The sequence below is a fragment of the Bombyx mori genome, chromosome 28, assembly GCF_030269925.1.
Source record: "Bombyx mori chromosome 28, ASM3026992v2".
NCBI classification, from domain to species: Eukaryota; Metazoa; Arthropoda; class Insecta; order Lepidoptera; family Bombycidae; genus Bombyx; species Bombyx mori.
Window position 1 is genome coordinate 5,574,827 of NC_085134.1, and position 22,844 is coordinate 5,597,670.

The window sequence follows — 22,844 nt, forward strand, 5'->3', positions numbered from 1 at the left end:
CCGTGTCCCGTGAGCACCTGCGTCGCTCGGAAGGTGAGACGTCCTCGGTCGCGATTCACCCAGTCCGAGAGGACCGGGCGGATCGCCTCGACGGTCCGTCGCCCGTAGGCGGGGTCCGCCAGGCGGCGAGACCACGCCTCGAGCACGGAACGCTGAGATTGAAGCTTCCGCGCTCGAACTTCCGCCGCGCCAGGACGCGGCTCCCCCCTGGAGCGGAGATCGCATCGCCACGCGTAATCCGCAGCGAGCGCCTCCGCTTCCAGGTCCCAGGGAGGCGTCCCAGCTAGCACGCACGCCGCCTCGAACGAGACGGTGCGGTATCCACGAACCGCCCTGACCGCAATCGCGCGCTGCGGACGTCGCAACGCCGCAACGTTGTCGCGGGTCAGGGCGTGGCACCACATGGGAGCCCCGTACAGTGCCATCGACCGCACCACCCCCGTGTAGAGGCGGCGCACCACCACGTCAGGCCCCCCGACGTTCGGCAACAGCCGACTCAGCGAGCCGGCGGCCGCCATCAGTCGGGGACTTAATCTCTCAAAGTGAGCGCGGAAGCTCCAACGACCGTCCAGTACGAGACCGAGGTACCGCAACCCGGTCGCCTCGATCTCGACGCGAACGCCTCCGATCACGAGGTGGGCCCCCTGATGCGGCGCTCTCCGGGCCCCGTGGAACAACAGGGCCTGGGATTTATCGAGCGCCACCTCCAGACCCAGCCTTCGGATCCTGCCGATGACGAAGGCCACCCCCGCGCAGGAAAGACGGGCAGACTCTCGCAAGTCCCTCCCCCGGGCCACGACCAAAGTGTCGTCCGCGTAGCAAACTACGGTCAGACCCGGGAGAGGAGTGCTTAGGGCGCCACGCAAGACCCAGTCGTAGCCGATGTTCCACAAGAGAGGGCCAAGGACCGACCCCTGTGGAACACCGCGCTGGACGGGGAAGCGGAGCACCGCCCCACCGTGCCCGGTGCACACGACCGACCTGTCCTCGAGGTAGGACCCGATCAGCCGACGGAGATACGCAGGGACGCCGTGATACTCCAGCGCCCCTGCGATCACCGACCAGGGCAAGGTGTTGAACGCGTTGGCGATGTCAAGAGACACCGCCAGTGCAACCCCGCCCCGGCCGACAGCCTCATCAGAGAGGGCACGCACGCGCATCACCGCGTCGATGGTCGAGCGGCCCTCCCTGAATCCAAACTGCTCCGCTGACAGATCGGGACCCACCCCCGTCAGATGCTGGACGATGCGGGCGGCCACCACCCGCTCGAGCAGTTTTCCCGCCTCGTCCAGCAACACGATGGGACGATACCCCGCAGGTGAGTCCGCAGGGCGTCCCTCCTTCCTCAGCAGAATAAGTCTGCCCGTCTTCCACTGCTTTGGAAACCGTCCCGACTCGAGGCAGGCTTCAAAGAGCCGCACGAGCCAGTCCTCAAGGGCACCGAAGGCCAAATCCCAAACCCGACCGTGAACACCGTCAGGGCCAGGGGCCGCGTCTTTCCTCCGCATCCTCGACACGGCCGCACGAATCTCCTCCTCCGAGATGCTCGGAGGGACCACCTCAGCAGGGGCATCACCGCTCACGTCATTGCGTGGCGGCACGCCCATGAAGGGGGGCTCGAAGTCCCTCTCCATCCGCGGGAACAGCCCGGAGACAATATCCCGCAGCTGCTGAGGCTGGAGACGCTCCGTCACCGGGAGCGACCACGGTCGCAATTTCTTGCGTACCGTCTGGTACGGGCGCCCCCAGGGATCCTGATCGAGCGTCTCCAGGAGCGTCTTCATGCTCTGAGACTTGGCCTCGCCGATGGCCCGCCGCAGAGCCTCCTGCTTCTCACGGCAGTCGGCATGCAGGCGGGCCGCCACCTCCGCGAAATCTGTATCGCGAAGACGGCGACGGCGGTGGCGGGCGCTTCGGCGGCGTGCCCGCACGCACTCCTCTCTGAGGAGTGCGATCGCGGGCGTCCACCAATACGCACCGCCACGTGAAGCGCGACCGCTGACCCGGGGCATCGCAGCATCGCAGACGCGACACATCGTACCCCGGAACCAGTCGGCCTCCAACTCCACGTCCACTAGACGCGCGGGCATCGGCGCCCACGCGGCCACAGTGGCCGCCTCCACCGCGAGCACCTTATTCAGGCGCTTCAGTGCCCATCGCGGGAATAATCGGGGGGTACTACGCGGGAGCTCCTCCTCGCCGCGGGCGTCTTCGGCCGGCGCGTTCAACGAGGTGGAAACGGAGAGCTCGAACCGGACAAACCGATGGTCCGAGAGCGTCTCCGCCCCCTCGAGGACACGCCAGCCACGGACACGGCGCGCGGCGGACGGAGACGCGAACGACACGTCCACGTGTGATTCCCCGTTCCACCGCACGCAGGTCGCGACCGAACCTCTGTTTAGAAGACAGAGGCCGGTCGCGAAGGCCCACTCCGACAGGAACTCGCCACGCGAGTCCGTGCGGGGGGAGCCCCACGCTGTGCATTTAGCATTGAGGTCCCCCGCTAGTATCACCGGGCGAGACTCGAAGCGATGAACCAACGCCTCGAGCCCACCCAGGAACCGCTCGAACTCGGCGAGACTCCTGTTCGGAGAGAAGTACACCCCGATCACGACGGTTTCGTCAACCCTAACTACGACATACCCGGATCCCCTGGCCACCATTCCAAGGGGGGGCAATGCCGCTGACTGTCGCATCACGATCGCCACGGATCCATCAACATCTCCGGCCCAGGAATCCTCCCGGTCGGGAGGTACGAAGTATGGCTCCGCGACGATCGCGATGTCAATGAACCACTCCGCCATGGTGTGGACGAGGAGATCCTGCGCCCTGGCGGAGTGGTTCACGTTCGCTTGAAGGAAGCGATGGACGTGATCCATTATTGAGGTGTCACGTCCATCGCTCCCTCGTCTTCCGTCCCGCCTTGCGGCCCGAGGGCCGCGGCGGGAACTGACCGGCCGGCTGTTTCACACGCAGCCGGCTCTTCCTCTATCTTCTTTTTCTTTTTTCCGCCACGCCTCCTCTTAGTGGAGGAGGGTGCGGAAAGACAGGCCGGACCCCCGGCCCGATGATCGGCCCGCCGCTTCACTGCGTCGCACAACACGCAGTGCGGTGCGGCAGCGGTGCAGGAGGCTGCCTTGTGTCCGGGCTGACCGCAGCGAAAGCAAAGTCCGCTGCGATCCACAGACGACGGGCACCTGGCGAGGCCGTGCCCGGTGCCAAAGCACCGGAGGCATCGCCATGGACGTGCCTCCTGCAGCTGCACGTGGGCTATCACCCAACCCACGCGCAGCTTTCCCGGCGACTCTCTAGATGTCCTACCACAAGTGCCCCTAACACCTTCAACCACCAATTAATATCAGTTAATATCCATACACAGATATTTTAAGACATTTCCAGTACCTACTTTATGGTTTTCGTCAGTATAAAAATAAGAATAAAGTGCTTTTTTTAATGCATACATGGGTGGACGAGCCAACGACCCACCTATTGTTAAGTGGTTGCTGGAACCCATAAGAGTCCACGGATCTTAAGAGCCACTTTCTACTTATATATTATGATTTTGACGGTGAAAACTTGTTTGGTTTTTGTTTTAACATTTTTTTTAATATACTATGTTGTTTTTTTACTGTTGGCTTAGCAAATAAATAAATAAAACACTTCAAGACGAATGTCAGTTAATTCTATCATTTACCATATTAATGATAAAACAAGGGTTGTTGCGCCATTTTATTGCAGAGCCTATACATAATATTGACAGGGTTTTTCAAGGGGGTTTGCATCCTGATCTCGACTGAGGAAAAATGACGCCGTCCAGAAAAAAATACCCAATTGCGGACGCGTGCAGGCGATGCAGCGCGCTCACTGAGTTTCTCGCCGGATCCTCTCAGTGGGTCGCGTTTCCGATCCGGTGGTTGATTCGGCGAAGCACTGCTCTTGCTAGGGCCAGTGTTAGCAACACTCCAGTTTGAGCCCCGTGAGCTCACCTACACGTTAGGGTGAAGTTGAAATAGCCTCTCAAGGCTATCAGCATAGGTAGGAAAAAAAAAGCCGCAGCTCGTCCAGCCTCCGCCTCCGACACCGCCGCGCTGCGCCGCAGCTGTCACAGCACAGCCGATCATCTGAGACGCAATACATATAATCATTTAGAGTATCGACCTATATGTATTTCTTTGAATTTGGTTCAGTGCTTGCGTATGTCCTCTTAGAGTAAAGAATAATAAAGAAACGTTGCATATTCAACTACCCCAATCAATAGTCTTCAGTATCACGTACCCCGCTGGTACATAGGATCCTCACCGGTCATCGTTCTTGTCGAACCCGTCGCTTGCGACGAAGGGCTCGGCGAGTAAATTAACCCACAGACACAGCCCGCTGAGCTTCTCGCCGGATCTTCTCAGTGGGTCGCGTTTCCGATCCGGTGCTAGATTCTGCGAAGCAGGCTCTTGCTAGGGTTCGCGTTAGCAACGTTGTCAGATTTGAGCCCCGTGAGCTCACCTACTAGTTAAGGTTACGCTGAAATAGCCTCTCAAGGCTGTCAGCATAGTTAGGAAAAAAAGGATCCTAACAAGTTGTCTCCACTTGACCTTGTCATGCGCTTGCTTCTTAACATCACTCCAGATCAGGCCGGCAGTCCTCATCACGCTCTCGACGGCGCATCGCCAAGTGTGTACAGGGCGACCTGGTCTCCTGCTACGCGGTTGCCACTCAAACATGATTGATGATGCACTGACTCCGCTGCGCCGTAAATAGAAACACATACGAGACATAAACTTGTAGATGCCGACACAGATCCAATAACCCTTACATTAGACGTCTTCCGCTCTAACACTAGGAGTAGGGGGACCCCTATAACCGTACTCGTCGAACTCGGCAAAGAGTTCGACGTGTGACCTAACCTAAACATCAGCCCGTTGAGTTTCTCACCGATCTTCTCAGCGGGTCGCGATTCCAATCCGATAGTAGATTAATTCGAGAAGCAGCTACTCTTGAGTTGTTAGGTCTCCCTTGGAAGCGCTCGGGTAGCTGTAAGCAAATCCCGCCCCTTCTGACTGAGCCCTTGCTGCCCACCTGTCTTTGCGAAACTGGAAAGGCCTCCGAGTCACCAATAAACCCTCAATCATACAAACATACCGATTTTGGGATACTTGGGGTTGACATTTCGAGCGATGTCCAATTTCGGAGTAATTTGGAAGGCAAAGCCAAGTTGGCGTCCAAAATGCTGGGAGTCCTCAACAGAGCAAAGCGGTACTTCACGCCTGGACAAAGACTTTTGCTCTATAAAGCACAAGTCCGGCATCGCGTGGAGTACTGCTCCCATCTCTGGGCCGGGGCTCCCAAATACCAGCTTCTTCCATTTGACTCCATACAGAAGAGAGCCGTTGGGATTGTCGATAATCCCATTCTCACGGATCGTTTGGAGCCTCTGGGTCTGCGGAGGGGCTTCGGTTGCCTCTGTATTTTGTACCGCATGTTCCATGGCGAGTGCTCTGAGGAATTGTTCGAGATGATACCAATGTCTCGTTTTTACCATCGCACCGCCCGCCACCGGAGTAGAGTTCATCCATACTACCTAGAGCCCCTGCGGTCATCCACAGTGCGTTTCCAGAGATCTTTTTTGCCACGTACCATCCGGCTATGGAATGAGATCCCCTCCACGGTGTTTCCCGAGCGCTATGACATGTCCTTCTTCAAACGAGGCTTGTGGAGAGTATTAAGCGGTAGGCAGTGGCTTGGCTCTGCCCCTGGCATTGCTGAAGTCCATGGGCGACGGTAACCACTCACCATCAGGTTGGCCGTATGCTCGTCTGCCTACAAAGGCAATAAAAAATAAAATAAAAAAAAACTCCGAGAACATCTTTTTTATGAAAACAAGCGGCTCTCCATGGAGTATGTACGAGAAGATTGATTACCGCACTAACTCTTATTTATAATATTCGCATTACAATGAATCGGATTACATTAGGCCTTACACAGATAAACACGACGTATATAACATCTGAGATCATCGCGTGAACTGGCGTGAAGTGTTAATATTATAAGCTAAAACCAGTATTATATGCAACAGCACTGAAGTCTAGACGCAAAATAATCTGTCTCTATTATTCGCTGTTAAAAGTATACGTAAAAACGGGATGGCTATATGTCCACGAACGTCAAAAGTCTGAAATGCGTGCAAAGGACCTGTGCAGTTCAAGCTATGGGGGTAGTAGCAAGGAGCACAATTTTTTTTATTGATTAGATGTTTGTACGAGCTCACAGCCCACCTGGTGTTAAGTGGTTACTGGAGCCCATAGACATCTACAACGCAAATGCGCAACACACCTTGAGATATAGTTCTAAGGTCTCAGTATAGTCACAACGGCTGCCCCACCCTTCAAACCGAAACGCATTACTGCTTCACGGCAGAAGTAGGCGGGGTGGTGCTACCTACCCGTGCGCACTCACAAGAGGTCCTACCACCAGTAGTTTTGAAAGCAGCCCCATAAACTACCACACTTCATATCAATCCAGCACATTCTTTTTAAAACTGCTATTTTCATACCATTTCCATTTCCATTTCCTACCCTAAAGCTATTTCGATGAGTCTTCCAACAATAATTTGCTGTTTACAAATGGAAACTTTTCCAAATTCCAACAAACTTTTCCAACGAATGCGGTAGACAGCGGCTTGGCTCTGCCCCTGGCATTGCTGAAATCCATGGGCGACGGTAACCACTCACCATCAGTTGGGCCGTATGCTCGTCTGTCTACAAGGGCAATAACAAAAAAAGATGTGTGGTGTCGTGGGACACCGGATATGAACGAAGTTCCTTATTAAAAATATATTAATTTTAAGTTCTATTCGAGGTATAAAGAAAATAATTATTCGGGTTCGGTACATCTTTTATGATGATTTTTTTATTGATAAAAGTAAAAAAAAGCTACTTTACAAAGCTATCAACTTTATTTTATTCACAATGATTTATAAAAAATATATAATAAAAATATGTTATTTTTTGTACGTTATTACGAAGTTAAGTCGTACACTGTGTGCATTACTAATAAATATCTTACGTTACGGACGTTTTTTCCCGGTTAGGTTACCCCTCCGCATCGCCCCATAAGGAACTTCGTTCCAAAAACTTGCCTCTATACAAGATGGTACTCCTTACCTCCATAGCCCTCCATAGTTGTAGCTTTATCATTACGATGGCACAATGAAACTTGTTTACGGCGTCAGATATCACGAGACAGATCAATAGGGTCATAATTATATCAAGAACCAGATGATTCACGATGATTCATAGAACGAAATCAATTAGTATCGACTTTCAATGTCTTTCTTAGTCTAGAGTAAGGTATAAAGAAGGTTATTGAATCATCAAGGCACCTCTTTTATTAGTTGTTGTTCGTATATTAATTATGTGAATGCAGATATGACGTATGATAGGCCTGTATGGAAACATAATTCATGTCACGCCGATCTTCACATAGTGGCATAAGGGCTAGACGAAGAAGTTTATTTATCCGTTCGATTTACTATACGTTTATTGGTGATATAATAGCCGGCAAACTTCTTGAGCATTTGTTGACGTAGTGGGGGTAAGTTTGCGCATGGTACACTCACGTGCAAAAACATTATTTACTCTGCGTCATAATGCAATTAAATTATTAAAATCAACATATGTATTTTTTTATATATTTATTAGAACATCAACAAAAAATGTAGGTTAATAATTGTAATAATTTAATCTTGGGGTAAAATAGATATTCCTTCTATTAAGTCAAAACTAGAGCTGTTGCCAGGTCTTGGTTCAGTTGAAGCGAAGCTGGTATTTGTATTTTTTTTTTCGTTATCATAATCTTAACCATCATCATCATCACTGTTTTCATCACCCGAGTCGCTATCATCGTGATTAGTCGACATAGGGCTCATCGGTGTAGTTTACAACTCGGTCGATTCGGTCTTCTTTTTTGTCTATAATTAATTATTTTTTGAAGATATTCGATTCGTAGTAATCGAATGTTACTTTTTTCAATTACCAGCTTCCGATTATTTTCTGTTCTTTTTTTCCATCTAAAGCCTAGCTCTTTCATAATACGTCGTAAGCTTCATTCCGAGCCATTAAAATTTATATCTTCTTTAAAATTTTCGAAGCCTTTCTACGGTACGGAGTTTCGCTGCTTGTTATGTAGTTATTATGATTACATCTTTTTATTACAGATTGAACGAAACTATCCATTCCGGTAACTTTCTTCTTCCCTGATCTTTTCTTACCCGGAGTCCGAAACACGGCGAGCAAGCCAGAGCCTTTAGCTTCCTTAATAATGCACCTAACAGTCCTCACTGATGGTTTTGTTACTTCCGAAGTCTGTTTTAATTTTTCCATATCATTCTTCCCCTGTTTTATAATAAAGCAATATACGTCGTACACAATTTTTCTACCCTTTCTTTTGAATACTACACCGGTTTGTTGCGGCATAGTGTATGTTTTATAAAAAATCAACAAACACTCAACAAATAGCAATGGCAACAAAGTCTACAAGTAATTATAACAAATAACTTAACGATTAATAACGATAGACTTTAATAATATAATAACTTTCCACTGTACGCAAGCGTACTTTTGGGAGCAACCCACTTCGATAAAGCGGCACGACACGAGAACTCTCTCATCGTGGCCGCCGGTAACTATATTCCCGATCCTGCGGACAGAATGGAAAGCAGTCGACGTCGCCCAAAACACGTCATCTCGGATCCTCCCGATCCACTAACGGTGCTTTTAGGTACTTCAAGCACCGGTCACCGTTCTCGTCGAACCCGTCGCTTGCGACGAAGGGCTCGACGAGTAAATTAACTCTCAGACACAGCCCACTGAGTTTCTCGCCGGATCTTCTCAGTGGGTCGCGTTTCCGATCCGGTGGTAGATTCTGCGAAGCACGACTCTTGCTAGGGTTCGTGTTAGCAACATCGTCAGGTTTGAGCCCCGTGAGCTCACCTACTAAAGTTAGGGTTACGCTGACATAGCCGCTAGGGCTTAGGCTATCAGCTTAGGTAGGGAAAAAAAAAAAAAAAAAAAAAAAGGGAGCAAGCGGAATGAGGGCGCGGTGCGGGACGCAAGGTTCGACTGATCTACCAATAAAGCGCTCGATACGATTTCCCCTGCCGTCGCGCCTCACCCTCACCACCAAAGTGATCTAAAATTCGGTTCTGCGCAGTCAAGGTCATTTGCTCAAGATGTTTGCCGGTTACTATATCTAAGTTATTAGTTAATCTGATATATTCAGATCAGCTAATGTTGTCTATTGTCTGTTGATTTCATTGACAAAACAAACACGATCGGGATTTATTTGTAATACGCTCTGGTATACCAGTATTTTTGCACCAATTGTGACTTCAATCTCTTTGCGTTACATTAAATGTATGGGTTTTAATATTCTTACTACACCAGATACGATCTATCTATACATATATAAAATCTTAAAGGTTTTCTCTTAACTTAGATTCAACAAAATATGTATACAACGTAAAAAGATAGAAACACATTTCAAAAATAAATTTAAACTTTATTAAAATCAAAACGATCGACAATAACGTACACACAAATATACATAATATATAAAGATTATTTATTTTTACTAAGTCCATTTTGTTATTACGTCACCAACATTACCACACGCTCAGGTCACTTTTTGCCGTGATTGAACAAGAAACTGTTTGTCTGTATGGCGTAGACATCGACCCAGAAGTTGAAACCCCGAAAGACACTCGGACTGTCCAGTTCGATAGTAACGAATTTCTCTCCGATACCACCGGCCTTGATATACGCCTCTCCCCATTTATCGGGCCTCAGATCCAAGATACTTATAGCATTTATGACTTCGTTCTTGGAACAGTTGACCGTGAACACGTCCGATCTAATCCATATAGCCGGGTTCTCTTGGTGCACTTTAGTATAGATCAATTTCGAAGACACATCCGGATAGCCAAGCATCAGATCGTTGGATCTGGTCGTGCCGATTATAAGGAACAACGCGAATATTAATGGAAGCCCCATAACGCGTGCTGGGCTTTAGGCAGTGGACGTGGAAATGACCAGAATATCTTTGGGGTATCGGAAAAGCGAATACGCCATTTCAATTAGCACTTACATGTAACATCTATGAATGGACCATGTGTAAATCTATACTAATATTATAGAGAGGAAAGATTTGTTTGTTTGTACTGAATAGGCTCCGAAACTACTGAACCGATTTGAAAAATTCTTTCACTGTTTGGAAGCTAAAACTCCAATAATGTAACCCAAGATGTAAAAAAATACCTAAAATATTCTTTAAATCGCGTGCCCTGCGAAAACTATTGATGATAGAATAAAATAATGTACTACGACTTTGTAGAACACATTATTATTTACAAAAAGTGTCGCGACAGCATATGTTTAACTATTATACCGTTGAATTTTTTATTTAAGACCCGAGCGGAGCCGGAGCGGGCCTCTTGTACAGAAATAAAATACGTGCGATTTGTATGTGTGTAAGACGGTGTTCACGGCAGTTCCTTATTCGAGACAAACATAATATGAAGAGTAACAGATAATTTGTTTGTCATGGCTAAGCATATCGAAGGGCGAAAGCGACAGACTATCTTATATCTTTAAACGAGCAATTCTTCTATATATATATATTACATTTAATCTGAATCTCGGAAACGGCTCCAACGATTTTCATAAAATTTAGTATACAGGGGATATCGGGGGCGATAAATCGATCTAGCTACGATTCATTTTCAGAAAATGTTGTTTTATTGGTGTTTTCAATAATCAATTTTATCGATAATCAACTTTATGACTCTTCCCGACATCTGTTGGCGAATAATAATACAATTTTACTGCTTTAAAGACACAACAAAATGGCATTATAAAAAAAAAAACCAGCAGGGCTCGGTCATCATCTAGTTTGGTTTAAGCTATGTTTCTCTTAATACGCAACATTTATCTTTGTAATTAAAGGTGCGTTTTATTTGATACTAGCTGACTCGGCAGACTTTATAGTGCCTCAATCGATAAATAAAAGACCTAAATTTTTTTATAAAATAAACTTAAAACAAAAAAAGAAAAAACAAAATTGTTATATTTATTTAATTCCGAGCAATTTCATATTTATCTGCCTTTTAAACCTTCCGTGGACTTCCACAAATAATTCAAGACCAAAATTAGCCAAATCGGTCCAGCCGTTCTCGAGTTTTAGCGAGACTAACGAACAGCAATTCATTTATATATATATATATATATATAGATTAGCATTAACAGTTTGATATATTTAATTGAAGTACAATTAAGTTTAGTCCATTCAAATAGCTGAAAAAAAATTTATTATTTTTCGGTATAATATAATAAATAAATAATAAATAAATATTTACTAACAATCACGCCACGTTAACTGGTCCCGTGATAAGTTCGTAAAGAACTTGTGCTACAGGTACCAGATAACGGAAATAAATGTAAGATTTTTATTATACACATACATATATTTAATATACATCCATAACCCTGGAATAGACATTTATATTTATCATACAAATATCTTCCCTTGGCGGGATTCGAATCCGCAACCCCCTTGTGTAGTGACCATGTCACTTACCACTACACCAGACGGCCGTTAAATATTTCATTCTTGGAGCCAGACCGTTGTTATTAAAAAGATCCGATGTTAATAAAAAAATCTAAAGGAAATTGGACTTAAACTCCATATAATTTTCGCTCGTTTTTGCATTACCTACCTCATAAAGCTAATACTTGTTTTAGGTTAGCTTTTGAAACACCACAAACAATTTTATCGGTACTATCTGTTATTTATTTACTGAATACAAACAGTTCTTACAGTAAATGCATAACTTTTAAATGACTCATTCAGAACGGCCGATAACTAAGATTGTATTGTCAAGTGTAATGTGCTAATTTTCTTTTAATAAGAACCAAGTAAATAATCAGTGCAATAAAACTAAAGATGCTAAATGTATGTAACAACAAACTTACAATACACTGATATTGGTACAAGGGTTTTTTTTTATTGCTCTTGTAGGCGGACGAGCATACCGCCCACCTGATGGTGAATGGCTACCGTCGCCCATGGACGTCAACAATGCTAGGGGTAGAGCCAAGCCGCTGCCTACCGTTAAGTACTCTCCACAAGCCTCATTTGAAGAAGGGCATGTTATAGCGCTCGGGAAACACCGTGGAGGGGAACTCATTCTAAAACCGGATGGTATTTGGCAAAGAAGATCTCTGGAAATGCACTGTGGATGAACGCAGTGGCTCTAAGTAGTATGGATGAGCTCTGCTCCGGTGGCGGGCGGTGCGATGGTAAAAACGAAATGATTGCATCATCTCAAACAGTACCTCAGAGCAGTTGATATGTCTGTTTTTTTTTATTGCTTCGAAGGGTTAACTAGCTCAGGGCCCATCTAGTGCTACCGGAGCCCGTGGACATCAGCAACGTAAATGCCGTCACCCACCTCGAGATACGAGCTCTAAGTCACAGTTCTATCTACAAATCAAAACGGGTTATTGCTACGCGGCCGAAATGTGATAAGATGCCCTACCACCAGTAGCTTAACGGTGGACCCTAAGTTACAGAATCCGATCGTCACCAAAATAGCGGCTTATGTCCCCATCAAAATAGCTTAAGTTTGCAGTTTATGCCGTTACAGAAACATGAGCTAATACCGACGAAGACACGACGCGTTTAATTGCCTTATCGGTGTCACCGCTGACTACTCCCCGAATCCTGATCACGCAGGAGCCAGTCACCGTCGACGCTCTAGACACGTCCTTACGGATCTATCAGATCCAATAACCTTTGCATTAGATGTCTTCCGTTCTAATACTAGGAGTAGGGACCCTGGTAGTTGTTCTTGTCGAACTTGACAAAGAGGTCGACGTGCAACCTAACACATGCATCAGCCCGCTGACTTTCTCGCCGGATCTTCTCAGCGGGTCGCGATTCCGATCCCGTACTAGATTAATTCGCGAAGCAGCTGCTCTTGAGTTGTTAGGTCTCCTTCGGAGGCGCTCGGGCAGCTGTTAGCAAATCCCACCCCTGCTGGCTGAGCCTGTGCTCGCCCACCTGTCGTGGTGAAACTGGAAAGGCCTCCGGGCCACCAGTAATCCTCCTTCAATCATAAAAAAAACGACGCATTTGTTATATTTTTCCGCTACCTTCAAAACTGCCTTATATTTGTAGGGTAGTTAGCATTAAACAAAAATGTCTATAACACTTCAGTCGGCCTTGACCGCGACAACTTTAAGGCAAGCATAATGACGGAAACAATAATATAACTATTTAAAATAATAAACCAAGATGTTAAGCCGTAAAAGTAGTGTTTTAATTGTGATCTTGTTATATTTCCCTATTTATGTTCTTAGCATCGAGTGGCTTTGACAAGAAACGGCTGTCTTCCGTAGAATTTTATGTTTAAATAATGAATCTGAGAAAGGCAGGTCGTGGCAATGTTTTTAAAAAGTTTATTCCCCAATGCGAAATGTCTGTGTTAAGAACAATATATTTTTATTAATTAGTTGGATGGACACTCGCATCGCTTGATACGAATGCACCCAGCGCCTTATCGTTTCAACCCCGACGACTTCATAATCTTCGGGGGTAATTACGTACATTTATTTATTCTCTTTACGAGGTATTATAAAATCCGAATAGAGGCGAGTACATAATTTATTTAAAACTTAATAATTAAATAAATTCATAACTATTTATTCCTGCGAATTTTGACGAAAATAATTCAGGAAATATTTCCACTATCGTCTCAATATATCACGCGAATCAAATAAAATTGTGTTATTAAGTCATCTAAAGCTTTAACTGGCTTGATAATTGTTATCGACGTAATATTATTCTAAGGCGACTCTATGACCCCGAAAATCTAAAAGAATCGAATAATTTGTTTGAAATAAACAAGGCCTTTGTTCATACGGTTTTAAAAGTGTGATAATTAAATACTGATATGATTTGATCTCTCATTTCATATAAAATACAACAATTTTAGGTTGTAACCTATTTGCCGAGGGATTCGTGCGAAAGAGACAACAAATTGATATGCGTGAGAGATAACACAATATTCGCACAATGTCATTAAAGTATTAAGTTCATGTTAATATGTATACAACGTGTTACAAAATAGCCCGTAAAAAATATAAATAATTATTAAAGCTAAAAATAATACAACGTGTTACAAAATAATATCACGTAAAAGGTATAAATAATTAATCTACTGGTGGTAGGACCTCTTGTACTGGTAGTAGGACCTCTTTTACTGGTGGTAGGACATCTTGTGAGCTCGCGCGGGTAGGTACCACCACCCCGCCTATTTCTGCCGTGAAGCAGTATTGCGTTTCGGTTGGAAGGGTGGGGCAGCCGTTGTAACTAACTATACTTGAGACCTTAGAACTTATTCTCAAGGTGGGTGGCGCATTTACGTTGTAGATGTCTATGGGCTCCAGTATCCACTTAACACCAGGTGGGCTGCGAGATCGTCCATTCATATAAACAATAGAAAGAAAAAAAAAATAACTAGTCAGGCCATAAGTATTGTCACACAGTAAAAACTTTTCTTTTAGAATGCTGGCCACAAAAAAGTTTATTTAATTCGAATTTCGAATTGTTCATGAAAATAAAAATGTATACTTTTAGAATTTTACTCATTTTTAAATATGGAGTGGACGCTTAAAGACTACCCGATGATATGTAGGCGAAGTAAAATGTCCCTTAGAAATAAGGTGACACTCTACAAAACTTGCATACGCCCCGTCATGACCTATGCAAGTGTAGTGTTCGTTCACGCGGCCCGCATTCACTTAAAATCATTCCAAATTATTCAATCCCGTTTTTGCAGGATAGCCGTCGGAGCCCCGTGGTTCGTCAGGAACGTCGACCTCCATGACGACCTGGACTTAGAGTCCATCAGTAAGTATCTTCAGTCGGCGTCGATGCGCCACTTCGATAAAGCGGCACGACACGAGAACCCTCTCATCGTGGCCGCCGGTAACTACATTCCCGATCCTGCGGACAGAATGGAAAGCAGTCGACGTCGCCAAAAACACGTCATCTCGGATCCTCCCGATCCACTAACTGTGCTTTTAGGTACTTCAAGCACCGGTCACCGTTCTCGTCGAACCCGTCGCTTGCGACGAAGGGCTCGACGAGTAAATTAACTCTCAGACATAGCCCACTGAGTTTCTCGCCGGATCTTCTCAGTGGGTCGCGTTTCCGATCCGGTGGTAGATTCTGCGAAGCACGGCTCTTGCTAGGGTTCGTGTTAGCAACGTCACCAGGTTTGAGCCTCGTGAGCTCACCTACTAAAGTTAGGGTTACGCTGACATAGCCCCTAGGGCTATCAGCTTAGGTAGGAAAAAAAAAAAGAAAAAAAAAAGCTTAAAGAAGACCGTGTTGCAGTTATTGCGTTGCATCGTTGCGGTTACGCGCCAATTCAAATTTTTAACACACTGAAAAATTTTAATATAACCAAAAGATTCGTTTATCGTACCATCAAACGATACAATGAAGACTCTAGTGTAGATGACAGGTCAAGAAGTGGTCGCCCTCGGTCTGTTAGGACTCCAGCAGTGATAAAAGCTGTGAAGGGGCGAATTCAAAGAAATCCCAAACGTAAGCAGAAACTGTTGGCCCTTCAGACGGGGTTAAGCAGAACCACGGTGAAAAGGATGTTAAATGAAGACTTAGGGCTTCGGGCATATCGAAGAAAAACAGGACATCGTTTGAATGCTCGTCTAATGGACCTGAGACTGAAGAGATGCCGCGCTTTGTTGAAGCGGTACGCGGGAAAAAAATATCGGGAAATTCTTTTTTCGGATGAAAAATTTTTTACCGTAGAAGAGAGTTACAACAAACAAAATGATAAGGTGTACGCACACAGTAGTGAAGAAGCGAGCAACCGTATTCCGCGTGTCCAACGAGGTCATTTTCCATCCTCGCTCATGGTATGGTTGGGAGTTTCTTATTGGGGCTTAACAGAGGTACATTTTTGTGAGAAAGGTGTAAAAACGAATGCAGTTGTGTATCAAAATACAGTCCTGACGAACCTTGTGGAACCTGTTTCTCATACCATGTTCAATAATAGGCACTGGGTATTCCAACAAGATTCGGCGCCAGCTCATAGAGCGAAGAGCACACAAGACTAGCTGGCGGCGCGTGAAATCGACTTCATCCGGCACGAAGACTGGCCCTCCTCCAGTCCAGATTTGAATTCGTTAGATTACAAGATATGGCAACACTTGGAGGAAAAGGCGTGCTCAAAGCCTCATCCCAATTTGGAGTCACTCAAGACATCCTTGATTAAGGCAGCCGCCGATATTGACATGGACCTCGTTCGTGCTGCGATAGACGACTGGCCGCGCAGATTGAAGTGTGTATTCAAAATCACGGAGGTCATTTTGAATAACATAATGTTACATAATGAATAAACTTGTTTCAATTATTTTACATTAAACATGTGACAGAATTTATGACCTGACTAGGTATACACTTGTGTATTTATGTATTTTTGTATTTATTTATGTTTTATGCACCTTTATTTCATCTGCTTTATTCTACCTTTGGTTGACTGATAGAGAATGCCTTAGATCGGTGGTCGGCCAATTTCTAAGAAGTAAATACGACTTTTTACAAGTAATTTGTTTTATTTTTTATTTTTACAGCACCGCGTATTTTTAACTGTATGTTCTATTGCGTGTTAATATAAATAAAAAACAGACAGAGATATATCGAGGGCTAAAAAGTTCTCATGATTTAAAAAAATATATAGCATTTTTTTTATCAGTATCAATTTCATCTTTGTGTTTAAGGCGTTTAAAAGAGTTTCCACTAGACTTTTACCAGTCGTTATCAGTGACTACATTATAATGTAAATGTTTTCGTACTAAAAGGGGAATTACTGACGCGCTTGATTACTCATATACGATGATCACGATCAGCATCCAAGTTAATTTGAACTCTATACAGAATAATGTATGCTATAAAATTTGTTTTCCACAACGATGAAGTATCGTCGCTGAAAAAAGGGAAAAGAGTAAATAATAAATATAAATTAATTCTATACATATGTTTTTATTTATTGATTTTTTATTGCTTAGGTGGGTGGACGAGCTCACAGTCCACCTGGTACTAGGTGGTTACTGGAGCCCATAGACATCTACAACATAAATGCGCCACCCATCTTGAGATATAGCTTCTAAGGGTCTCAGTATATTTACAACGGCTGCCCCACCCTTCAAACCGAAACGCATTACTGCTTCACAGCAAAATAGGCAGGGTGGTGGTACCTACCCACGCGGACTCACAAGAGGTCCTACCACCAGTAATTACGCAAATTATAATTTTGCGGGTTTGATTTTTATTACACGATGTTATTCTTTCACCGTGGAAGTCAATCGTGAACATTTGTTGAGTACGTATTTCATTACAAAAATTGGTACCCGCCTGAGATTCGAACATCGGTGCATCGGTGAATGCACCGGACGTCTTATCCTTTAGGCCACGACGACTTCTTCTGACCACGAGGTCTTGTGAGAGAAGCGGTCATATCTTCAATTCTACAGAAGTAGCGACTTTGACCTATCGCTCGAAGTCGGTCGCGGACTTCCATTGGTAATTTCAGCTTCTGCAACCAGCTATCAACAGTTTATCCAAAAGCATGTCTGTCCATGTAAGTCAACAGACGAACCTATAAGATGAAAGAAAACGAATTTCGTTACCAAAATTTATTCTTCTAAACATACATCTAAACGTCCATATTTATAACATAGAAACTTTACCTTAATGCAACTTACACAAAACAGAATTTGCATTAGCAGGTATCAGAAGTCATGCCGACTCTTATACATACTTATAAACAATCGCAAACTCTTTTACTATTAATAGACAAGCGTGCGTAGATTCTAGATTCTAGATTCTACATTGCAAGGATCTAGGATGCGCCACTTATACAATAGCGTGGAGTTTAAATTAACCACCAGTTGAACAAGTTAGAGAACTCTGTGAAAACAAATTGGTTTTAGTACGGGAATGGGCTCGAATCGAATTGGGCTTATGGTCTATGCCCGGATACGTAACAACTAACTAAGATTATCGTGGTAAACTTAAATACGACCTTATCATCATAACATTACCTCTGGTAAAATATCTCGGGACTTTTTAGTCGCAGTAGGTATACAGAATTTTCTCCTATAATACATATTTGTGCAGAATATTTTATGATATAATTTCCAGTAATTTACCTATTATTATTACAGATTATATCTGTATTTAATACGTGATGCAAAAACTTTGTATCCCTTTTTACGAAAATTGCGCGGACGGAGGAGTATGAAATTTTCCACACTTAAAGAGAATATAGAGAAGAAGTGCACAATGCTAATATTTTTTGAAAACAATGCATAAAATATACATTAAATCAATAAAGAAAACATTACACACACTACATACCATGTATTTGACGTACACACGCATGCATACTATTTATTGTAAAACTTTTGTTCTTGACGTCTGTTGTCAAATTGAGAATAGATTAAAAAATATTGTTTGTCTTTATTCTTTTTTTTTTATAGTTTAGCCTTGGCGAAATTTGTGATTATAGAAGTATAAAATACAATCATAATAGTGTACAAACTTACAATTCCAATTAATTATAGTCGAATTTCGACTACTGCGGGACCTCTAGTACATATTATTACAGATTATATTAATATAAATATGTTATTATGTGTAATGCCACTACCGGCTTCCTCAACAGTATTACATAAATACGCTTTACAACGATTTCTGTGACAAAAGTCGAAAAGTATTTTCAAAATTTTAAGATATTGTTTAAAAAAGTCTCAGTAAAGTCCTGAATAACCTTACTGTCATATATTTTTCGAAGAAAAGACACATAAATAGCTTTGAAATAATTAATTACAGGAAAAACTAATTAATGTGTTTATTGATAAGAGATTCTTCATGATTTTCTTTGTATAGTCAATATAAACTGTTTGTTTGAGGCGACATTGAGCGAGTATTACACATATACGGTGTGACGTTAAATCGTCATATGACACATCTAGACCGTGATGGATATCAGCAAGGATAGCATTATCCAGTAATGAGACAAGAATATTGATTTTTATTTTTATTTTCCTTGTTTCGAGTCTCGAACCTTCCAGTGCTTATGTTAATGTAGTTTCAATGTTAGTACGTGATATACAGTAGCGAGCGTGGCACTATTTAAATATTGAAATGATTGGTAATGTTTTCATCCATTAAAAATATAAATATTAAGAATGTTGTTGTCAAGCTAAATTATATTTTTAATATGGGGTTGCATTTGGTTGTTTTTCTCAAGTGAAGGTCAGGCATAACAATGGTGAAAATTGTTTCAACAACCTGTTCTATTTTATATTAATTTAAAATACTTTTTTTTAAGAATTTCACGGCTATTACATAGATGTAACTCTCAAAATGTGAATGGGTCGTCAAGCAAAAAAAACGAGTTTCAGAATCAATTTAATACTTTTATTACCGTAGAAGTTTAAATGTATCCAGGGCCTTATATTTTTCTACCAATGCTGATAGCCTTGAGAGGCTATTTCATCTTCACCCTAACGTGCAGGTGATCTCACGGGGCTCAAACCGGGAATGTTGCTAGCCCTGGCCCTAGCAAGAGCAGTGCTTCGCAGAATCAACCACCGGACCGGGAACGCGACCCACTGAGAAGATCCGGCGAGAAACTCAGTGGATTGTGTCTATGGATCCAGGGCCTATGTGATTGTCTGAGAAGCGTTTACTGGAGCACACAGGACGCATCCATGAACGCCATCGCTCACCTTGAAAATTAGGTCAAAGTGGCAATAAGATATCCTGACATTTTTCATTACGTGGTAGTATTCTTGTGATGAAGGGCTCGACGAGTAAATTAATCCACAGACACAGTCCACTGAGTTTCTCGATGGATCTTCTCAGTGGGTCGTGTTTCCGATCCGATGGTAGATTCGGCGAAGCGCTGCTCTTGCTAGGGTTCGTGTTAGCAACGTCGTCAGGTTTGAGCTCCGTGAGCTCACCTACTAATTAAGGTTACGCTGAAATAGTCTCTCAAGGCTATCAGCTTAGGTAGGAAAAAAAACACTCCATTAATTCATTAACGATAAAATACAATTAATGAAATTTTAATGACTCTTTACAACATTAACCCATCCCGTCATTTAAAACGGAAGACGGCTTCAATTAGCGCTTCAGTGCTTAAACGAACGAAACGAAAATGCGCGCTTTCACTGTGCTATTAATCGCGTGTTTGCTGTCGGCCTGCAGCGCCCAAAGCCACGACCTAAGTCTCGGCCAGCTGACCTACCGAGACATCGTCTTGTACAAGATCAACGAATACAAATACGGCTTTCCGTTCATTGTCCGAACGAGCGAGATAGAATATCCGGAGCCCGGTCAGCAGAACTTCGCGTACATATCCGCGATTTACGTGAAGGATCACTACACAGACGGCAACGGCGGATATCCGATCGTCAAGTCCGGCGGCGTCGGACAGAAGTTCGTCAAGTTGAAGCTGAAGAGTCAAAGAGGGCACGGCTTCAACTTCACCGTAACCATTTACGGGAAATACTGATTTATTTGCTGACGTACACCGAAGAGAGGTCTTTTTATAGTGGATTTTTGTTGAACTTATTCGTTGAAATCAGACAAATTAGAGATATGTTTGTTTATAATTTTTTTGACATGTAACAATAACAATCTTACTTGAAGGTACAAACGGGCCTAATGACGTAACAATATGGCGAACGTTAGAATAATAGTGAGTAAAAAATAAATACTTTTAATATTTTTATTCCATATCTTGTATCTTGCGTGATAATTCTAAAAATAATTTTATATCCTTACGTGTGATATCAGGTATAAGTTTTAATTAATAATTTAATGTCGAAAGAAACAATTAAATCGATTCTAATTTAATGGCCGCCATAAGAAAAATCAGTATTATAAGAAACCTTTTTATCATTAACCTACAAAGTGCCAAATTGTAATCTTTAAGAATGTTTAAAACATATTTTAATTACCTAATGTGTATAGGTTTGTTTGTTGTATAAATATAATATTTATATACATTCACTTTGTTTTCAATACCCATCATTTATATCCTGACTTCAAGGTTTTTTTTTCTTCGTACCTAAGCTGATGGTCTTGAGAGACCATATCAGCATCACCGGCCTAGTAGGTGAGCTCGCGGGGCTCAAATCTGACGTTGTTGCTAACACGAACCCTAGCAAGAGCAGTGCTTCGCAGAATCTACCACCGGATCGGAAACGCGACCCACTGAGAAGATCCGGCGAGAAACTCAGTGGGCTGTGTCTGTGGGTTAATTTACTCGTCGAGCCATTTCTCGCAAGCGACGGGTTCAACGAAAACGATGGCCGGTGCTTGGGATACCTAAAAGCACCGTTAGTGGATCGGGAGGATCCGAAATGACGTGTTTTGGGCGACGTCGACTGTTTAACATTCGGTCCGCAAGATCGGCAATGTATTTACCGGTTGAACATGCATTATATTTTCCGCGTCCCTGTATATGAGATATGTGTGCTTGGTGCGAGTTTATTAACGTTCTCGACAGCCTAAAGATTAATTCAAATTTCAAACTCCATACAGATTTGAGTTAACTTTTACGCTATCTAGAACGTTAAAAAACTCGCACACTGGTAAAAATTTAATACGACAGGCTGCGGGTACGTGTTCCCGAATAAAAAAATGTAGTCTAACAATGTTAGGTTAAATAAATAATAAATAACTGGGAACGAATTGGGATTATTATTTTAGCGGTAGGCAGCGGCTTGGCTCTGCCCCTGGCATTTCTGAAGACCATGGGCGACGGTAACCACTCACCATCAGGTGGGCCGTATGCTCGTCTGCTTACAAAGGCAATAAAAAAAATAGATTAGGGTCTTGGTCTATTTCAAACCAAACACATTCAGTAGCACATATGAATTTTGTGAGTCAATCGATTACTTTTTCAATCAGATGGTCAATCGATAACGAAATGTTTCCATTAATTAAATTGAAATTAAAAAACGTGGTTTATACAGCTAATTGCACTTTACAATTCATTTAATAGACGCCATTAAATCAACAATGTTTCATCACCTTTATTAACATAACATCAGTAGTCTGTATAGTAGCCATTAAGATAATCTGTGACTTAATAAATCACCCGCCTACATAAATATAAAACGTCAGTTTGGTTGCAGCCTGAATATAACATATCCCTTTGCCTTTTTTATATATTTTTTGATAGATAAGCAAACGGTATAGAGTTTTGAAATACAAACAAAATACTAGGTATTCAGCTATGAACGACCCAGGACTCCTGGACACACCTTAGTCTACGTAATGACTTTAGAAACAGCGATTGACAGTTACATTTTCATGTGAATATAGAAAATTAGTCTGTCCGGCTATATACAGAGAGCTCAGAATCTCCTGGCTTCGTTTGCTTATACATCTGTTACTATGCCCAATTAATTCATACGTCAAATAATGACGTCATTGTTCGCTTGGGCGGCAAAAGATCGGGGGGTTGTTTAGTTGGTCCAATACTCCGCATGCTGATAATCAGAAAACTTGGTGTGACGATTGTGAGATGCAAAGTCCATCCACATAAAAGATACGAATTTTCGAAATGTTCTAGAAAAGACTATTTCGTAATTGTCACCGCACGTATGTATAAAATACTTGATCTCCAGGCAGTTGAGGTCGTGAAGATAATAAATGTTTACTCGGCAAACGTACCGATAATATTAACA

The 22,844-nt window shown here is 43.4% G+C and overlaps 2 protein-coding genes across 2 annotated transcripts in view; both read left to right on the forward strand.

The window, feature by feature from the left end:
* LOC101739064 (protein Wnt-5b) overlaps window positions 1-22,844 on the forward strand; it is an 81,021-nt gene that overhangs the window by 24,857 nt on the left and 33,320 nt on the right. The window lies entirely within an intron of this gene.
* LOC101746461 (putative fatbody protein 3Rev-G1) lies at window positions 20,279-21,155 on the forward strand. The gene has a single exon (NM_001195451.2). It carries the CDS (start codon window positions 20,303-20,305, stop codon window positions 20,657-20,659), a length of 357 nt encoding a protein of 118 aa, NP_001182380.2. The 5' UTR covers window positions 20,279-20,302; the 3' UTR covers window positions 20,660-21,155.